The 19,428-nt window shown below is 42.7% G+C and overlaps 1 protein-coding gene across 1 annotated transcript in view; it reads right to left on the bottom strand.

Moving 5' to 3' along the window:
* Positions 1–17,525, bottom strand: part of LOC311054084 (chitinase-3-like protein 1) — a gene marked incomplete at both ends in the record, with an annotated part of 78,199 nt that extends 60,674 nt beyond the window's left edge. Inside the window, 4 exons of the mRNA XM_084069964.1 lie at positions 14,478–14,569; positions 14,704–14,760; positions 15,321–15,528; positions 17,447–17,525. Of these exons, the coding sequence (XP_083926090.1) occupies positions 14,478–14,569; positions 14,704–14,760; positions 15,321–15,528; positions 17,447–17,525 (436 nt within the window). The remainder of the gene's footprint in view (positions 1–14,477; positions 14,570–14,703; positions 14,761–15,320; positions 15,529–17,446) is intronic.
* Between the last annotated feature and the right edge of the window lie 1,903 nt (positions 17,526–19,428).

Raw genomic sequence — 19,428 nt, 5'->3', positions numbered from 1 at the left:
TTTGAAAAAGTTCCTACCTTCCAGCCATCTTCACTGCACACACTGCAGCAACAGCATCATAGTTCCTACCTTTCTGCCATCTTCACTGCACACACTGCAGCAACAGCATCATCGTTCCTACCTTTCTGCCATCTTCACTGCACACGCTGCAGCAACAGCCATAGATATAGAAACCTAGATCGTCACAGCGGATCATCCGTTTCCATCTGCGTCTTCCTCTGTCACTCCAGCCACCTGCATGTCCTCAAGATGTCTTCTTCTGGTCAACTTCCGATTCTGGAAAGAAAGACAAAACAGTTCAGTTGTGTAGGCCATCGTTTTCTTTTTGTTCTTTTGCGAATGGCACATTTTATGACGCGAATGGCGCAACACAAGTGACCTCCCTAACCCTAACCAGCAGCAGCAAAGAATTTTAAAAAGTTCCTACCTTACAGCCATCTTCACTGCACACGCTGCAGCATCATAGTTCCTACCTTTCTGCCATCTTCACTGCACACGCTGCAGCAACAGCATCATAGTTCCTACCTTTCTGCCATCTTCACTGCACACGCTGCAGCAACAGCGTCATAGTTCCTACCTTCCAGCCATCTTCACTGCACACGCTGCAGCAACAGCCATAGATATAGAAACCTAGATCGTCACAGCGGATTATCCGTTTCCATCTGGATCTTCCTCGTCACTCCAGCCACCTGCATGTCCTCAAGATGTCTTCTTCTGGTCAACTTCAGATTCTGGAAAGAAGACAAAACAGTTCAGTTGTGTAGGCCATTGGTTCTCAGTGTGGGTGTCCCGGGACCCCCACGGGGTGTTAATATAGCATCACAATAATTTTAACCCTTTATATTTTGGCTGTTCAAAAATAGCAGATATACAAGCTCAGGCCAGCACCGAATACCACGCTATGAGCTTGTAGATCTGCCATTTTTGAACAAAATCGGTGTGTGTGAGATAGATATAGATATACATATACATATACATATACATATACATATACATATATATATATATATAAATAATAGTCAGGCTAAAAAGATATATCTTTTTCCCCCCTCTTTTTTAAGCAAACATAACAACTCAAATCTTTGCTTCTGGGGGTCCCTGGAACCAAATATTTGAGATGGGGCCAAATACATTTAATTTTAGGGGTCCTTGACATGAAAGTTTGAGAACCACAGGTGTAGGCCTACAGGGTCACATTTTGGAAGCCTTCACTACCGTGCTTATAGTCTGTTCTGGTTTCAGAAATTACTAAAGACAGGTAGTAGTTCACAAACATTTACATGTCAAGGACCCCCCAAAGTCATTTGTATTTGGCCACAGATCCCAGCTGAAAACATTTGCCAGGGACCCACATACAAGATTTGTGTTAATAATATTGTTTGTAATACAACACACATCTTGTAGCCTTACAGGGTCCCTGTCATAGGAGAGTCCTTGATATGGAAGAGGTTTGAAAACAACTGACTGAGTTGGTTTTAGTAGTTGTAGTTTAGTTGTAGGCTATAGTTTAGGCTATAAACCCAATTCTTAAACAATAATGTTAAATAGTCAGGCTAAAAAGATGTAATTTTCATATCATTCAAACAGTTTGTATTTACCTGCAGCAGGGGGGGACAGGTTCCATTCTGAAGTGATCCACCCTGGCATCTCTCACCTGCCTTCTATTTATATCTAATAAGCACTGCTCACATCCAGTCAATCAACATAATGATGATTGACTAATGGTGTGTGTGTGTGTGTGTGTGTGTGTGTGTGTGTGTGTGTGTGTGTGTGTGTGTGTGTGTGTGTGTGTGTGTGTGTGTGTGTGTGTGTGTGTGTGTGTGTGTGTGTGTGTGTGTTCTTCGTGTGATTAGTGGAAGGTAACTATGTGTGTGTGTGTGTGTGTGTGTGTGTGTGTGTGTGTGTGTGTGTGTGTGTGTGTGTGTGTGTGTGTGTGTGTGTGTGCGTTTATGTTCTTCATGTTATTAGTGGAAGGTAACTGGGGTCTTGTTTTTCAAGGCACAAGGACCCCTGTGTTAGTGAGCGCTACCTACTGGGCTGGCAGCATTCCAATAATTTAACAGTGGGTAGCAATATTCAATAAATCACAAGTGTGAATAAACAAGCTTAGTTTGAGAAGAACAGTGGGCAGCAGACACAGCAGCACCCAGAAACGAGTATTGGCTTCAATGCCTAGGCTGGACTTGAACCTGTGGCCCTGTTTGCAGATACCACAGAGGTGTTCACCAACTCCACTGCCCTACAGCACCACCACACATTTACATATCCTTTCTTTTAGTACTTTTAAGTGTAGTTCCTGGATGTTAAGTCTTCAAAACATACTTCAGAGTAAAGGAGCAGGAGGATTTGAACCCACGACTTTTGGATCAGGTAGACAATGTTCAGCACAGTGAGCTGAGCTACCATGCTGCCTGCTCATCCAGACCAGTTTGTGTTCTGCTTTAAGTGACTACTAACAACGATACAAACAAAATACAGATTTTTGTTTTGGTATATTGTGCTGTTGCTTGTCTAGAATCTCTAGGTGTTTGAATGTTTATGGAGCACAATGGAAACAAGCCTCTGGCTTTATTGTGAGGAATCCATCCAAGTACAATAGTTAATTGAGTTCGGATTCTCTCTACATAATGGCAAAAGGTCCTGGGTTCAAATCCTACAAATAGCAGATCTACATGTTTAATTCATTGTATAACTGTACCTCTGTGCTTTTTGCAAACTGTTAATAAAGTATTCAATCAATCAAAACAATCTTGAAATAATTGTGACAAAGTTTTAATACTTTTGAAAGTACTTTCTTTGGGGGCCCCCTGGCATAAAATCTCTTCAGATGAGGGTCCGCAGCAAAATACAATTTGGGGGTCCTTGATATGAAGAATTTGAAAACCACTGTGTTGTTCAAAGGAGTGGCCATAGTTGAATGGGTAGAGAGCCTGTCTTGTAAACAGAAAGCCCTGGGTTCAAATCCTGGGCCTGGCAATGTGATTGCGTCCATGAGATAGGCACTGAGTTCCTAGCTGCTCCTCTGTGGGTGGCCAGGGACGTGCACAGATAGACTCTAGGTGGTGCTAGAGCACCTGCCCTTTGCCCTCTTGACCAGAAGTGCCCTTTTGAAAAAAAGGGGGAAAAAGTTTTTTTTTTTTTTCAGTTTACAGCAGGGGTCTTCAACAGGGGGTCCAGGACCCCTAGGGGGTCCTCAGAGTTACTACAGGGGGTCCGCCAAATCTTTATGTGATATGATTTTTCTTTTTACCATAACCACTCGAAACCTAGCATCCCTTTTCTGAGGAGAACTTTAGCCAAAAATAGCAGATCTACAAGCCCTCAACGCCTCGCGCTGCGAGGCGTTGAGGGCTTGTAGATCGGCTATTTTTGGCAAAGAGGTATAGGTGTAGAGGGGAAAAAGAGCAGACCAAGTAAACACAAAAAAAGTATAATTTACTTGAGCGCCTGCCCCTCAAAATGTCTGTGCACGCCACTGAGTTACGTTCGTTTCGGGTCATTTTTTCATTCTTCAATAAAAAATAAAAAATAAAAAATGAAACGTAAGAAAACAGGGTTTTGCTTTTTCATTCTTTCATTTCTCGATCTTAATATCAAAGATACTGTAAAGACTAGACCAGAAGCGGAAGTAGATTTAGGACTTAAAAATAAAAGTGTGTGTTTGTCTGTGTGTATATATATATATATATATATATATATATATATATATATATATATATATATATATATATATAATTAAATATAATTTTATTATACCGTAGGCTACATGATTATAACATTACTATGGCTACATCAATGTTAGACAGATGGACATATAGATAGATAGATAGATAGATAGATAGATAGATAGATAGATAGATAGATAGATAGATAGATAGATAGATAGATAGATAGATAGATAGATAGATAGATAGATAGTCAGATAGATAGATAATATAAATATATTATAGGCTACTGTCGGCTACACGGTTATAACATAAACATAATTATGATCGGCTATATTATTATATTAGGCTATTAACATTATGCAAGCTGTATATTTACCATGGTTACGTCAAAAAGAAGACAGACAGATCTATATCTGTCTGTCTGTCTTATCCACCCATAAGTGCCCAGAATGTTTTGGTTCTCTCTCTCTCTCTCTCTCTCTCTCTCTCTCTCTCTCTCTCTCTCTCTCTCTCTCTCTCTCTCTCTCTCTCTCTCTCTCTCTCTCTCTCTCTCTCTCTCTCTCTCTCTCTCTCTCTCTCTCTCTCTCTCTCTATCCATAAAAGCACGTTTAACCTATCTTATGTAGATGATGCACATGCCTTGTGCGTCTGTCTACAAACTAAGTGCCTTTGATCCTAACCACCTCTGATGTGTGCGAGAATGGGCCATCAAGTTTGTGTGATCTCCCAGTGGGGAGCTAACGACCGTTGTTGATTCATTGACTGAAGCCATCCACACCTATTTAATTGTTTGTTTGTTTTTCCTCGAAAGCAAAGTTGTAAAAGACAGTGACTCATGGAGAAATCATGATGTCATGATGTCATCTCAATCACCTCAATCAATGATCAAGGTAAAGCTTTGATCACCAGTGCAATCGTATGCCCTCTGCCCATGATGGGCAATGGAATTGACACTATAGTAAAATTAGAATATCAGATTTGTGGGGAATTACGAGAGAAGGAGAGCTCTGAATTTTGCCTACTGTGCACCCACTGGGATGAGCAGCATGGGCTAAATAGGCCCATGGTTTATTCTGGTATAGGTGGAAAGATTCTGGGCACTAGGGATAACTGGGCACCTTGGACGAGTGGGCATTAGGGACATGTGGGTACTTGGAAGAGTGGGCACTTATGGGTGGATATGAGAGTTTGGGGGTCCCTAATAAGACCCCCAAAAATGTTTACTGCAGTGAGCTATAGCCTACTAGGCCTACATATGTACAGTACACGTTGTGTATTATTATGTTACAGCATGCACTTGCGTGCGTAATTACGCACGTGGAAAAATCCGGCTTGATATAAATTCTAATAAATTCATGACTGATACCAAATGAAAATATAAACTTGACAGACCATATACACATTAAAATTATAAGAATTCAAGTACAATTGCCAGAGATGTGGTCTAATGAAATCTCAACTGTTCTGTCCGAATGCGCAAAATATGATGGTACAATTATTATGAGTGACCCCTTGGGCCAGAAAAAGTAACTAGATTTGTCACTAGAAGCTTTTCACTAAATAAGTCGCTGGGGGGGTCTGGAAAGAAGTTAAATCTAGCGACAAAATCGCTAAGTTGGCAACACTGCAGTGAGTGTGTCCAGTCCTACTACAACAGCACTACAAGGGACACTCCAATATAAACTAAAGTTGCAGTGGGGATATCATTAGGCTACATTAAAGGCAGCTGTGCATCATTGTTCAAATAAGCAACACATTTAACATAAGCCCAGATGATTCCAGCCAGGAGGAAAGAACTGGAGAGTAGGAGATAGGAGAGTGAGATAACAATGGGAGAGAGAGAAGGTATCAAATGCTTTTTCTTTTCTTTATTTTTTTTTGCGTCTTTGCGCAGCCCGCACCATCCCGCCCCACGATAATTGCCTCTGATCTCTTGACTCTCCCGCTCGCCCCGCGGTCCAACCCGCGGGCAACGGGTCAGCCCGCGCATCACTCGTGCTGAGGAACACCTCGGTATATGGCGCAGGGTGGATGGAGGTCCCAACTTATTTTGTAGTGTTGTCTTAGTGTTTCCTGTTTTGCCTTGTTGCCGCTTCCTGTCTTGTCTCGCCTGTATGTGATTGCTTTTGTAGTTCACCTGTGTCTGGTTCTGTTACAGCCAATCATGTGTTAATTGTCCTTTGTTCTCACCTGTGCCTAGTTAGTCCCTGTCTATTTATTTGCCCCTCTGTTTCCAGTCTGTGTTGATTCATTGTTGTTGTCACAGTGTTCTGTCAGTTACCTAGCCTTGCCTTGTTTTCCCTGTTTAGTTAATAAAACCCCTGCATCTGATCCGTTCTGTCTCCGCGTCACTGTCTGCGCTTGGGTCCTACAACTCCCTGCCTCGCACCGTGACAGAATGAATCAACCAAATGGACCCAGCGGACAGCCTGTCGATGGCCAGCCTACTCTTCAGCCTGCACCCTTTGGGTTTGTAGGCCTCCAGCCTCTCTGCTCCGAGCCTGCCTCTGTTGACCCCGTGTTCCCTGAGCCAGCCTATGCTGAGACAGCTGCTTCCCTATGCTGGGTCTCGCTTGGCTTTCGTCAGGGGGAACCGGGCGAGGGGGCGTCTTCGTCCTGGCCTTCGACACCGCCCACGCTCCTCCACTGCCCAGCATCCAGGAGCCTTCACTGCCCAGCATCCCGGAGCCTCCACGGTCCAACTCCTGCTTCGCCCCGGGTCAGCAGCGACGAACGGCGGACGGCCTGCCGAGACGTCCGAACCTGGACGTGCTCCGCCAGTATCCAGGTGCGGTGTCCGGTCCTTCTGTGCTGGTTCGTGGTCTCGGCAGGGCCGCTCGTGACCCGTTTTCCGGTCGCCGCTGTCCGGGGCCTCTCCTGCCCTGCCTGTGCCCTCTGCGCCGATGCCCTCCGCGCAGAGCCCTGGCAGCCCCCCCCCCCCCCTGGTTCTTCGCCTGCCGCCCGGGCCTCCCCAGCCGTGTCCCGGCTGGTTCCCGGCGGCCCTTCTGGCCTCGACCCCCCTGTCTCCGTCCCTGGACCGTCGCCCGCCGTCCGGGCCTCCCCAGCCGCGCTCCGGCTAGTGCCCGGCGGCCCTCTGGCCTCGTTCCAGTCTTCTCGGCCTGGTCTTCGCCTGCCTTTCCGGACTCACCTGCCGCTGTCCGGCCGGACCCGGTTGGCCTTCCCGGCCTCGACCCACGCCTCGCCTTCCTGCCCTGCCTGTGCCCTCTGCGCTGATGTCCTCCGCGCAGAGCCCTGGCAGCGCCCCCCCCCCCCCCCCCCCCGTTCCTGTCTCAGCCCTCCCCCCCCCCCCCCCCCCCCGGAGGTTCTGGCCCGCTTCTCTGCCCCCCCCCCATTCCGGTTCTGGGACGCCTGGAAGTCGTCCCGTGGAGGGGAGGTACTGTCACGGTCCGCTCCTCGGACCGTGGACTGTGACTTTATTATTTAGCCTATGTCTGACCTTATATGGTATTGGACCCTTTTGGACCCTTTTGGCCACTCTTCCTGTTGTATTGTTCCCTGTACTGTTATTTTGTAGTGTTGTCTTAGTGTTTCCTGTTTTGCCTTGTTGCCGCTTCCTGTCTTGTCTCGCCTGTATGTGATTGCTTTTGTAGTTCACCTGTGTCTGGTTCTGTTACAGCCAATCATGTGTTAATTGTCCTTTGTTCTCACCTGTGCCTAGTTAGTCCCTGTCTATTTATTTGCCCCTCTGTTTCCAGTCTGTGTTGATTCATTGTTGTTGTCACAGTGTTCTGTCAGTTACCTAGCCTTGCCTTGTTTTCCCTGTTTAGTTAATAAAACCCCTGCATCTGATCCGTTCTGTCTCCGCGTCACTGTCTGCGCTTGGGTCCTACAACTCCCTGCCTCGCACCGTGACAGTCAGACAGTCATGGTGCCATGTCCCCCCGGTTTATTGGCGTGTTCTATTTTTTTTTACTGTGGTATCTTAAAACCACATCCTTACAGGTTTTAATGCACTATACAGGCGGCCCTTCGGCCCTGACTAGCACACTAAAGTTAGTTACATTTCAGTCCATCTTTTATAGTAGTGATTACATAGAGAATAAGAGGAGGTACGTGTTGGGTGTGTCAGCCCTGTAAGGTGAACCCCCACCTCCCCTGGCTCTCCACATTTGCAACTGTAAAGAGTCAGGAAAGGAAAGGTGTCAGCCTTGATCACAAATGGATAGACGCACTGTCTCCAAAATAAGACAATAGTCAATGCTAATTGTACCGCCACCCGGCCAGGCCCGCAACCACCCACAATACACTCTTCTGTCTGCAGCTTACTTGTGAAGTGAAGTCATCTTACATCTATGAAATATACTACAGACCCCCCACGGGAGACACTAAACGTCTTCCGCAAAAACGTATATTTCCAAAAGAAAAACAAAGAACCGCCCCCCATGAAACTTACTGGAACACAACCAGGACAAAAATAAAACATTCAGGAATACTAAATAGCAAACAACATCCAATACAGAACAATGCACATACAGGAACCAAGATTACATAGTACAGTGACAAGGTGACTTACAAATAGACAGAAAACTCATTCCCTGATTCCAATTAGCGTGCAGGATCCCTCTGTTAGTCCTTTAAACTCCAGGATAAAACATTACACAGCTAACAAGCACAATGGAAGCTGACAGCATACAGTTGAATCATCACTCACCAACCGATAACACCACCCCCCAGGTCAATGTCCCCCCCGCCGAGCCACCAAATTATACTCAAAGATAGCCTAATACTTATCCCTAAGCTTACACCGTACCAATAAGTACAAATGACAGCTACCAACGGAAGTGCCCACAGTGAAAAGACAAGGCAGTGTACCCCCAATGAAATAACAAAAACACAAAGTAAGCTCACATTAAATACCAGAGACCAGAAAGTAAAAAAATATCCTCACAAACACTTCCGCCATGGCAGCCCTCGCTCCAGTTTAAACCCCCATCATCACAAAAACATAACCCCAGGTCCCGTATGCACAATGTCCCGCTCGATAATGTCTCTCTGTAGTCTCCCTCAATGTCATCTTCTCGCCCCAGCCGCTTTTCCCAGTGCAGTCTCCAGATTGTCCAACAGATAGCTGCAATTTTTACAACAGCACGCTCTACTTGCGACCGTAGAAAATGTTAACACACTCCCCACGAAGAACCCCTCATCGCCGGTCCTACGTTCTGCTGGCACCCGCTGTCCTCTGTCCTCCTCACAACATTACCCGCCACGAGAGAACCCCGTCGATCCACAGGTTCCCCGCTCTGCCGTCAGCACCACAGCGCGCTCCTTTAGCGACCGTAGAAGATAAGTTGTGCAGCCAGATGAGTCGTTACAGCCTCCTAGATCTGGTCATGATGAGGGCCTCTCCCCGTAGATCCTCGAAAAGTTGTCTTCATGTCGTGCCGATGTCCATAATTCACCTTTGCAGTGGTCCCCCCACGTCGCAGGAAGATAGCATGATCCTTCCACCACAAGGCCCCGTCCGCGCATGTCCTTTCGACGCCTGGCTCAGCATTCCTGGAGATTGGCGTCCCGCTCCCCAGATAACCAAACCAACGCGACTGCCGACTTAAACGCCATATGTGGTATCTTAAAACCACATCCTTACAGGTTTTAATGCACTATACTGATTGCCAACAACGCCATATTGTAAAGATAGTTTGATGTTCCAGAGATGTGAATGAATGGTGAAGAATGGATGAGACATCACTCCGTAGTGAGGTTCGTTGCTTCGGATTTATTTCATGGAACAAACAGAGTACAAGCAGTTTTCTATGGAGACCCTGAGGTCCACACAGGCGGCCCTTCGGCCCTGACTAGCACACTAAAGTTAGTTACATTTCAGTCCATCTTTTATAGTAGTGATTACATAGAGAATAAGAGGAGGTACGTGTTGGGTGTGTCAGCCCTGTAAGGTGAACCCCCACCTCCCCTGGCTCTCCACATTTGCAACTGTAAAGAGTCAGGAAAGGAAAGGTGTCAGCCTTGATCACAAATGGATAGACGCACTGTCTCCAAAATAAGACAATAGTCAATGCTAATTGTACCGCCACCCGGCCAGGCCCGCAACCACCCACAATACACTCTTCTGTCTGCAGCTTACTTGTGAAGTGAAGTCATCTTACATCTATGAAATATACTACATTACATTGCCAACTCTCACATGTACATAAACGTTCACATTTCAAATATAAAGTGCTTACCCCCGAGCCACGGATGTTACCTCACGATCCGGACCGCGATAAGTACCCTTATCTCCCGTAATGTTAAATAAAAAGCATTTTAATCCGATTGCCGGCCATTTTCTCCAAATTGTCTCCAATACTTTCAACCATGCGACACTAATGGTTGGGAGGTGTATTGCACTCTGATACATTACAAAAAAAAAAAGAAAATGGCCGGCGATGGGATTAAAATATTTTTTATAGAACAATACGGGAGATACGAGTACTTATCGCGGTCCGGATCGCCTTGTAACATCCGTGGCTCGGGGGTAAGCACTTTATATTTGAAATCTGAACGTTTATGTAAATGTGAGAGTTGAACACGCCGATAAACCTGGGGTACATGGCACCATGTCATGTGAACCTGGCTAGTCTCAACTCAACTTTCCAAGTTCGAATTCTATAGGTAGATTTTTTTCTGTTTTCCTATTCCGTAATATTGCTATAAATTTTTCATGCTGCAACTAAATAATATAAATTTAACACACATTTAGGATGAAAAAACGCATGTCTAAATGAAAAGAAGAGAATCACGTAGGCCTATATCTGCCCGTCCGTCCGTCCGTCCGTCCGTCCGTCCGTCCGTCCGTCCGTCCGACAGACAGACAGACAGACAGACAGACAGACAGACAGACAGACAGACAGATATAGATCTGTCTGTCTTCTTTTTGACGTAACCATGGTAAATATACAGCTTGCATAATGTTAATAGCCTAATATAATAATATAGCCGATCATAATTATGTTTATGTTATAACCGTGTAGCCGACAGTAGCCTATAATATATTTATATTATCTATCTATCTATCTATCTATCTATATGCCCATCTGTCTAACATTGATGTAGCCATAGTAATGTTATAACCATGTAGCCTACGGTATAATAAAATTATATTTAATTATATATATATATATATATATATATATATATATATATATATATATATATATATATATATATATATATATATATATACACACACAAACACACACTTTTATTTTTAAGTCCTAAATCTACTTCCGCTTCTGGTCTAGTCTTTACAGTATCTTTGAAATTAAGATCGAGAAATGAAAGAATGAAAAAGCAAAACCCTGTTTTCTTACGTTTCATTTTTAATTTTTTATTGAAGAATGAAAAATGAAAGACGGGAGCGAAACGAACGTAACTTGTGTTAAAATGAAGAATGAAAAATGAAACACGGGAGCGAACGGGAGCGAAAGAACCGACACGAGCCTAAATGAAAAATGAAAAATGAAAAACGAGCGCAACGGGCGGTTTTCTGTTTGTGGTTTTCAAAAGAAAATCCAACTGCCAGAACGTACACGGACCATACACGGACCCTTAAGGGGAACTCCTTAACTGCTATGAATCAGAGCTACTTGGGAAGTATTCTTGACAAATAACTGACAGGTGAAAGCATGGCAACAATGGTGATCAAAAGAGTAAACCAGAGAACCAGATTTATGGGCAGAGTTTCCTCTTTTGTCAACAAGAATGCCCTCAGGACCCTTTCAGGGGCCCTGATTTTTTGACTATGCTTGCACCTCATGGTACTCCAACACCTCAATGTCACTGAAGACTAAGCTTCAAACCTCCCAAAACAAACTGATTCGACTACTTCTCGGACTAGGGCCCATGACCCACCTTTCTCCCACTCATTTTGCCAGCCTAGGCTGGCTCAGGGTATAAGACAGGGTTAAACAACAAAAAATGGGATTGGTCTTCAAAATTGTAAATGCAAATTTGCCTGAAATGCCCCCAATACCCGCATATCTGACTAAATACCTCCAAAAGGTTAGCGACACCCACAGTCACAAAACTAGAGGGAGTGCAAACAACGATCTGGTACCACCCACCCATAAAACAAACATGGGCAAATTCTCCTTCTACAGCACTGCCACCCAGGTTTGGAATAGTCTAACACCATCCCTCAAAAAATGCAGTTCGCTGGGCTCATTTAAATCATTTTCCCCCTGCTTTTTTGTTTTGTTTTTGCTTGTACATATAATGATATTCTTTTTTTCTGTATTTTTTGTGTTGATATCTGAACTGTTGGTGCCACTATATATGACTATGAATTGAATACCAAGGAACTCAATGGAAACAAGACTGCAAGGACTTGTTTGAACGGACCTTTAAGACAAAGTATTTTAAATGTAACTGCGCTGTTTTACATTTTTGCCTAATAAAATATTCGATCAATCAATCAATCAAGTCAACAGAAACGGCTGTCTTTCTATTCCTGGAAAGTTAGGTTGCTATAATAGTAACCATTGTTCTCACATTCAAAATAAAATAAAACATTTGAATTCTTCTTTGGAATGACTAAACCTGCCTACCGATGATGTCACTGCATGGTAGACAGGTTTCTGAACGGTCTACAGCCCTTTTTGAGTAGACAAAAAACGATACCATATTATAGTGAGGATGCATGAAAATGGGTGAAGTGGTCCTTTAAGGTTAGGGTTAAGGATCTCTTTTTCAAGGCATACTGTAGTTAAGGTAAAACATTGTGTCCAGTGCTTTTCTGCAAGATATAAACATTTAGTTATAGGATGGAAGCAGACCAAGAATAGTCTTATAACTGAAGGTGTACGAGTGGCCAGCATAGGCCAGCTCATCTGAGCATATTTCACCTCGGTGATCGAAGAGTTTACAATTTGTTATGAAGCATAAGCTGTGTCTAACAAAGACACTGGACAGATGCATGCATTCATAGAAGATCACCATAACACAAGTAAAAGTAAGTCCCTCAACAAGTCTGTTTTTGGCTTCAGAAGAAAGGCACAAGTTATTTCTAAAATATTAAGTAAAGGGTTAGGGTTAAGCCTCAGCTTCTTACTTCATGTGGCTTAAAAGTGAGGGATTCATTAATTATACTGAGATATTTATTATGAGCTCAGTGACATTTTAGCATTTCGTTTCCGCTGATAAAAGGTATTTTGAACAAGATTAAAAACAGTTCAGAATACCGCAAAATGACTTCTTTATATATTTATGGGGATCTCATGTTAAACTAGAAAAGGTTCTCCTCTGAGCACAGTTCTCCGCCTATAGAGATCATGTGTACCGATTTACGTGAAATTTGGATACAATCTGAAGGCTTATTATCAAAAAATGTGTTTTACATAAGTCAAATCAAAATCAAATCAAACTTTATTTATATAACACATTTACAACAATCAAGATGGACCAGAAGTGCTGTACATGGAGGGTAACAACAGAAACAGGCCTGTGCAACAACATACTGACAGGACAGAGCAAAGCAAATATTAAAGTCGGCCTACTGGTGGCGTTATAAAAGGCAAATGTGAAAAATGCAGGGCATATGTTTTTCCTTGGCCTCTAGGGAGCGTGTGTGCAAAGTTTCATGCAGATCGGTGCAGTTATAGTTAAAAACGCAAATCGGCCTGTTATAGCGCCACCATGAAGCTGATTTATACATTTTCAAGTGGCATTTCTTCCTCGGCCTAGTGGGAATGTGCGGAAATCAAGCTGCGTTCATGATTTGAGGCATTTTGTTCAAAACGGACCAATCCTGCAAACTTTGGAAGCCAACCTTAGCCAATCAGAATGGAATATGGCATATGGACAGATCTGTGTTAATCACATGACTATAGAGATACTGTGTACTTATTTGCGTGATGTTTGGATACAATCTGTAGGAGTAATATAAAAAAATGGGTTTTGCACAAATCGGCCTCCTGCTGGTGGTGCTTATAACAGGCCCATGTGAAACATTTGGGGCAGAGTTCTGCTCTGGCATCCAGGGAGTGTGTGCACAGTTTCGCTGCGATCACGACAGCGGTGCCGGAGATTAGCTGTACACAGAATGACAGAATGACACATGGACGGACGGACAGACACACGCGGACGGACGGACGGACGGACAGACAGACAGGGGGTAAAACATACTCTCGCCAGGCCTTGAGTTCTATCAAAACATACTGTGTTTTGATAGAACTCATACATAAAGTGTTCCTGAGTTATGATATTTCTTCTCACCACATTTTGAGTATTTTCCTCTTCTGAAGAACTGGGGTACAGAGGACTGTTGTTGCCAGTGAATGTCTCCCATGGTCCGTGGAAGTCATAACTCATAAGTCATGATATGAATAAAGTCCAGGTACCTGTTACAGTATATACACATACAATGACACAGAGTTATGGATGACAAAATAAATGTTGCAATTATGGAATGAAGAGCTTTTTAGAAAACACCTTGTCACATGAACTCACATAGCTATTTTAGAAATCTCATAACCACTGTCAATATATCCCTTCCTAGCAGTAACTGCAGCTGGGAGCAGCAGTCTTGGTCTTCCGTTGAGATCTCCTTCCTCCTCAAAGGCAGCACGCAATTCCTACATCCAAATAGAAAATGTGCGATAAGCATGAACATGTGTGCAATAAAAAAAATGCAATCGCTAGTGTGGTTAAAACAAAGATGCTGTGCTTATGATGCAGTTCTTTATCTGTTATCTCAGCAGTTTTTAACTCTCTAGCAGACCTTGCAGAGCAGAGTGAACCTCTGCTTGTCCTTTCGTGCCCCAGGATACTCCCAGTCCCAGTCCAAGTCCAAGTCTAGCCCATCAAAACCATGCTTTCTCAAAAAAGCAATGGCCGACATGATGAATGTCTGGCGGGTGGCAGCAGATGAAACCATTTTGGTAAATCTACAGAGGTCATAAAACAACATAAAAAACACCTCAAATGTTTGTGATTTTCTTGATTAATAGCAACAAAAATGTTACAAAGCTGTTATCCAACAGCATTATGACTTAATACTGCTGAAGTATTTTGAACTCACTCTGTAGATCCGAAATTCCACCCACTAACAGCCAGCAGAGTTTTCAGCCCAGAGTTGCTAAAAAGTAGATATGCAAAGACTTTATGGATGAAAAAGAACGTGTGCTACTTTTCACAATATGGGAAAAACAATGAATATGACATAAATTAATATTATATCATATAATATATAATATTAAATATATTATATCATATAATTAAATATATAAAATAAAATAAATTCACAGAATCAAATGTTTGATTCGCCTGGGAGCCTGGATGGCTCGATTCTAGGCTTAAAATAATTTATATAAATATTTTTGGAAATCTCTATGGGGAAAATGAATGGGCTCTGGATCGGTGGAACCACAAAATGGCCACCATTGCTATGCCCTACAAGCCCAGTATGTGTCTTCCTTGGCCTATACTGGCAGCTTTTTTGGAAGAGTTTAGGCATAAGGGGTAAGGCGGCGTGCAAGATAAAGCCATGTGGACTTAAATGAACACTGAGGATTTTACGGTGTTGGGTCCCAGAGATAGCAAATAGTATCAAATGGGGGACCGTGTCCTACTGCATGTCAAACTGGGAGTCCTTGGAATGAAAACGGTTGAGAATCACCAATGTAGAGCACAACTCACATATTCTTGAGTCCATTGAAGTCCTTGAAGAGAACCTCATCATTCCACTCATAGGTGGCCAGCTGGTTCTGTTGGTTGATGATTGAGAAGGCGTAGATCAAGTGTGTGCACAGTGTGGGGTCAATGTTAGCAGGCAGGTATTTGCCAGTGCCAGGTCTATACTGGTCCCAGTTGGTGAAGTAACACAGCAGTGGTTTGGTGGATGACACTTTTCAACAGAAAAGTAAATAAGTATGAGAGACATTTAATTCTAAAGATGGAATCATTGCTTGTGAAATAATTAATTAATTAATTAAATCCATTTATTAATGGACACATACCCACTTGAAGACAGATTAAAAGGGTTAGTCCTAAAAGAAGCAAATATATTTGAGTAACTGCACCATAGAGTTACCGTATGTACTTTATAGTGTTAAAGGAATATTAGATTTCATTTGATTAACAATGATTGGTGAGATTTCTACCTACCAGCCACGATGATTAATCGAGCCATGGTTTATTACAGTGGGTACTCCCTTTATACGTAGTAGCCTGAAATAATGAGTATATGACGCTTTTAAGATTTCAATAAATATTTTTTTTGCATCTGATTTGACAACAGCACCAAAATATGTTATTTGTAAATAAAGAAGAGTAGTCATGACTTACCCGTTTCTTAGTGAGGGACTGGTCCTTCTTATGAGGCAACTGGGATCATCTACATGTGTGGTTTATATATATATGTGGTTTATATACGTCACAGCTTTTTCCAGTTCTGCCCCCACTGTGGTGGAACTCCCCAATGATGTCAGGACAGCAGAGTCAGTGGCCATCTTTCGCCGCAGGCTGAAAACCCACCTCTTCAGGAAACAGTACTACCCTTCCTCTCTGCCTTGCCTACTAGGCGGGTGCAGTTATGGTTTGACCCAAAACTAATTGCAACAAAAGGTTTTTCAATGAATTATTGTAGTATTAGGTGTACTTAATAACATATCAAAATTTTACCGAAATCGGACCACTAGAAAGGTAACATTTTCAAGATGGCCGCCGCCAGTTCCTTAAAAAGACTATTACTCCTTCATTATTCATCCTAGACAAGTAATGTTGGTGCCTAACCCCATGTTTTGGTAATCTTGAAATCTAATTAGCATATATAAATTATAGTCAAATGATTACAAGTTCAATTATAAAGGATTGGTTATAAGCATGGTTATAAGCACATATATATATATAACAATGTAATTGGACATTTCTCCCTTTTCTACATAATGCCCAGGATTGGTGAATTGGTAATTCACATTCTGTTGAAGCTTTCAGGAAATTTCTTTTCATACCAAAAAGGAATACATTTATTATTACTGGGTGGTACTGTGACATTTGTAAAAACATGGCTGTAAGTGATGTTACACAAATCTTGGAATAAATTCCTTACCGAGAAGTTTCTTCACTATTTTGTTTGTAAAGGTGAAATGAAATAATAATCCTGGTCCACTAGGGCAGTGGTTCCCAAACTGGGGGTCTCACTCAACAGTAAACAAAACAACATACAGTATAAGTGTACAGGGTATCTGCACCTTTCTAAAGTTACAATTTAATGACTCTTAAGACCTTTTTAATAGCAAATTGGCCACATTCTCAAATATTACAGTGGAGAAATGGACCCTTATGGGCCTGGAGACAATGTGCAAGTCAGCACAGAGCTATCACAACATTTAGTGTCTACTGTCTTGGGTAGGGGTGGTAGAGGAGTGTGGCCGGATAGGGTTCAGATTTGCTTGTCACAGGCATCTTATTCCTGAGATTGTAGTAGTTGTGTGGGGTTTTAGTGCAACATTAATTTCACATGTCTTTTATTTTGTGATTGGCACTGCTGGCAATAACCTTGAACTTTGATCTCTTTTTCTGGATAATTTTAACTTTAAAATTTGATTTGAGGGGAGAGGACGCTCTGAGCCATAATGATAAGTCACTGGGGCCCCCTGGGAATATTAATGGTCAGCCACCAACCAGACACCGACTCTCCTGTGAGCCAGTCAGACATAGGGACACCCCTGTCTGCCTGACACACAGTCATGCACCACGTGGAGGTCTTACAACCACAACTATGGGGGTGGGGGGGTCCCTCCTCACTAACTATGCCCACTCACGAGTGCCCATCTCGGGCATAGGAGCCAGCATGGAGGTCCACTTGGGACCAGTGGGACTATCCAGTGAGCCAGGCGACATAGGGATACTCTTCTTAGCCTAACGCATAAGCTTCATTTCTGGATAGTCCAGATATAATAAGGAGTCATGGCAACACTGGGTTAGACACGTGTGTACTTACCGATACCCAGTCCAGCATTTTAGCCTGTACCGGAAGCATTTCAGATACTGGTATCCAGTCATGGAATGTAATTATATTTACTCAGATACAGTATTAAGTACAATCCTGAAGTAATTTGACTTTACTTGAGTATTTCCATTGTTCATATACATCTCAGAGGCAAATAATACTTTATTTTACTCTATTATTACATACGATTTAGATTAACCACTTCTATTTATGCTTCAGCTATTTAAAATGAGCTAAGCTGTGAGCTTGTAGCACTGCTATTTCTTTAAGATTCAACATTCAAGTTTGTGCATTTGTTACATCTTATTAGATTTTGGTTACTTGCAAAATGAGAAACCGTGAAGATGAATTTACAAGAAACTAGTAAATGGGTCTCAGAAATACATGAAGTGCAAAAGTAGATTTAGGAGTACTACAGAAAAGCTATCCCTATTCCCTTTTCTTTTTTCCTTCTCTTATTTCTACTTTCTTTTCTCCCCTTTCTTCTTCCTTTTTTTGTATTATTAAAGGAGTAGTTCACCCAAAAAATGACTTATTTTCTATCAATTGCACACCCCATGAAGCCTTGAATCCATGGATTTATTTTTGTTTTTGTCACATTCCTAAGCTAATAATTTGATTCCCGTCTCCTACCCTGACCGGGTGCTAAGGAAATACACCCGGTCATCAAATTATTGGCTTATGAATGCCACAAAAACAAAAATAAATCCATGAATTCAAGGCTTCATGGGGTGTGCAATTGATAGAAAATAAGTACTCCTCTTTTAATTTCTGTTTGTATATGTATTTTTAAAAATACTTGTAATATATTATGAATTAAATGTATTGCACGAACCTGCAATAAAGTGCACACACACACACACACGCACGCACGCACGCACGCGCGCACGCACGCACGCACGCGCGCACGCACGCACGCACGCGCGCACACGCGCGCACACACACGCACACACGTACTTGTCCATATCTGGTGTGTACCGTCTATGACGCCAGTCTCGGATGACATCGGGCTCTTCGACCCTAGTCCTTGTATGGGTATCTCGGCCGTCTCTATACATATGGGTATACTGTATATGGTCTTCATCGTATAGTCCCATGCAGAGCTAACGGGACAAACCCTCTTCAACATAAATCGTGTCAGCCTAACCTTTTGGTGTAACCATGACGATCTAATGCGGTCATTCTAGTAACGTGGAATCCTCTCTAACAAACATAATACGAAAAAAAAAGTTGTCTGTGACAGGCGTGCCCATACATGGATGGACTGGACATTCTCAATGTGTCAGCGGTGTATAACGTGTCATGAAATATCAGCCCAAATATGGACATGCCCGAAGTCAGCGCTAATTTGCAATTCATATGACCTTGTATGGAGATCTGTGACATCAGTGCAATTCAATTTTGTCAGGCAATGATTTTATGCCCATATATGGTGATCCCCAAAATCTGCATTAAAGTTGTAAGGAAACAGTTACATCACAGTAGCCTAAGAGCCTGGATTATGCCCAAAAATGGACATGCTTGACGTGACAATACTGACATCATCCAGTGTTGAGTACTGAAGCCTGAGGAAACTTCACAATGTATTTTATCTTGCACCTATAATTGACGGCCAAACTCATGGGGCTACACATGTGTGTGTGCGCGGTCTCCACGCACACACATGGCCCAACTAACTCCACATTTTACCCCAAAATTCCTCAATATTCTGCCTCTGAACCGGCTGCTTCCCATACCGTTACTCTACTTCCATGATGTACAATAAATATGAAACGCATTATGCCCCAATACTAT

This window comes from Gymnoscopelus microlampas (assembly GCF_963454915.1).
Source record: "Gymnoscopelus microlampas genome assembly, chromosome: 10".
In the NCBI taxonomy this organism is placed as follows: domain Eukaryota; kingdom Metazoa; phylum Chordata; class Actinopteri; order Myctophiformes; family Myctophidae; genus Gymnoscopelus; species Gymnoscopelus microlampas.
This window is presented reverse-complemented; position numbering and strand designations above follow the sequence as displayed.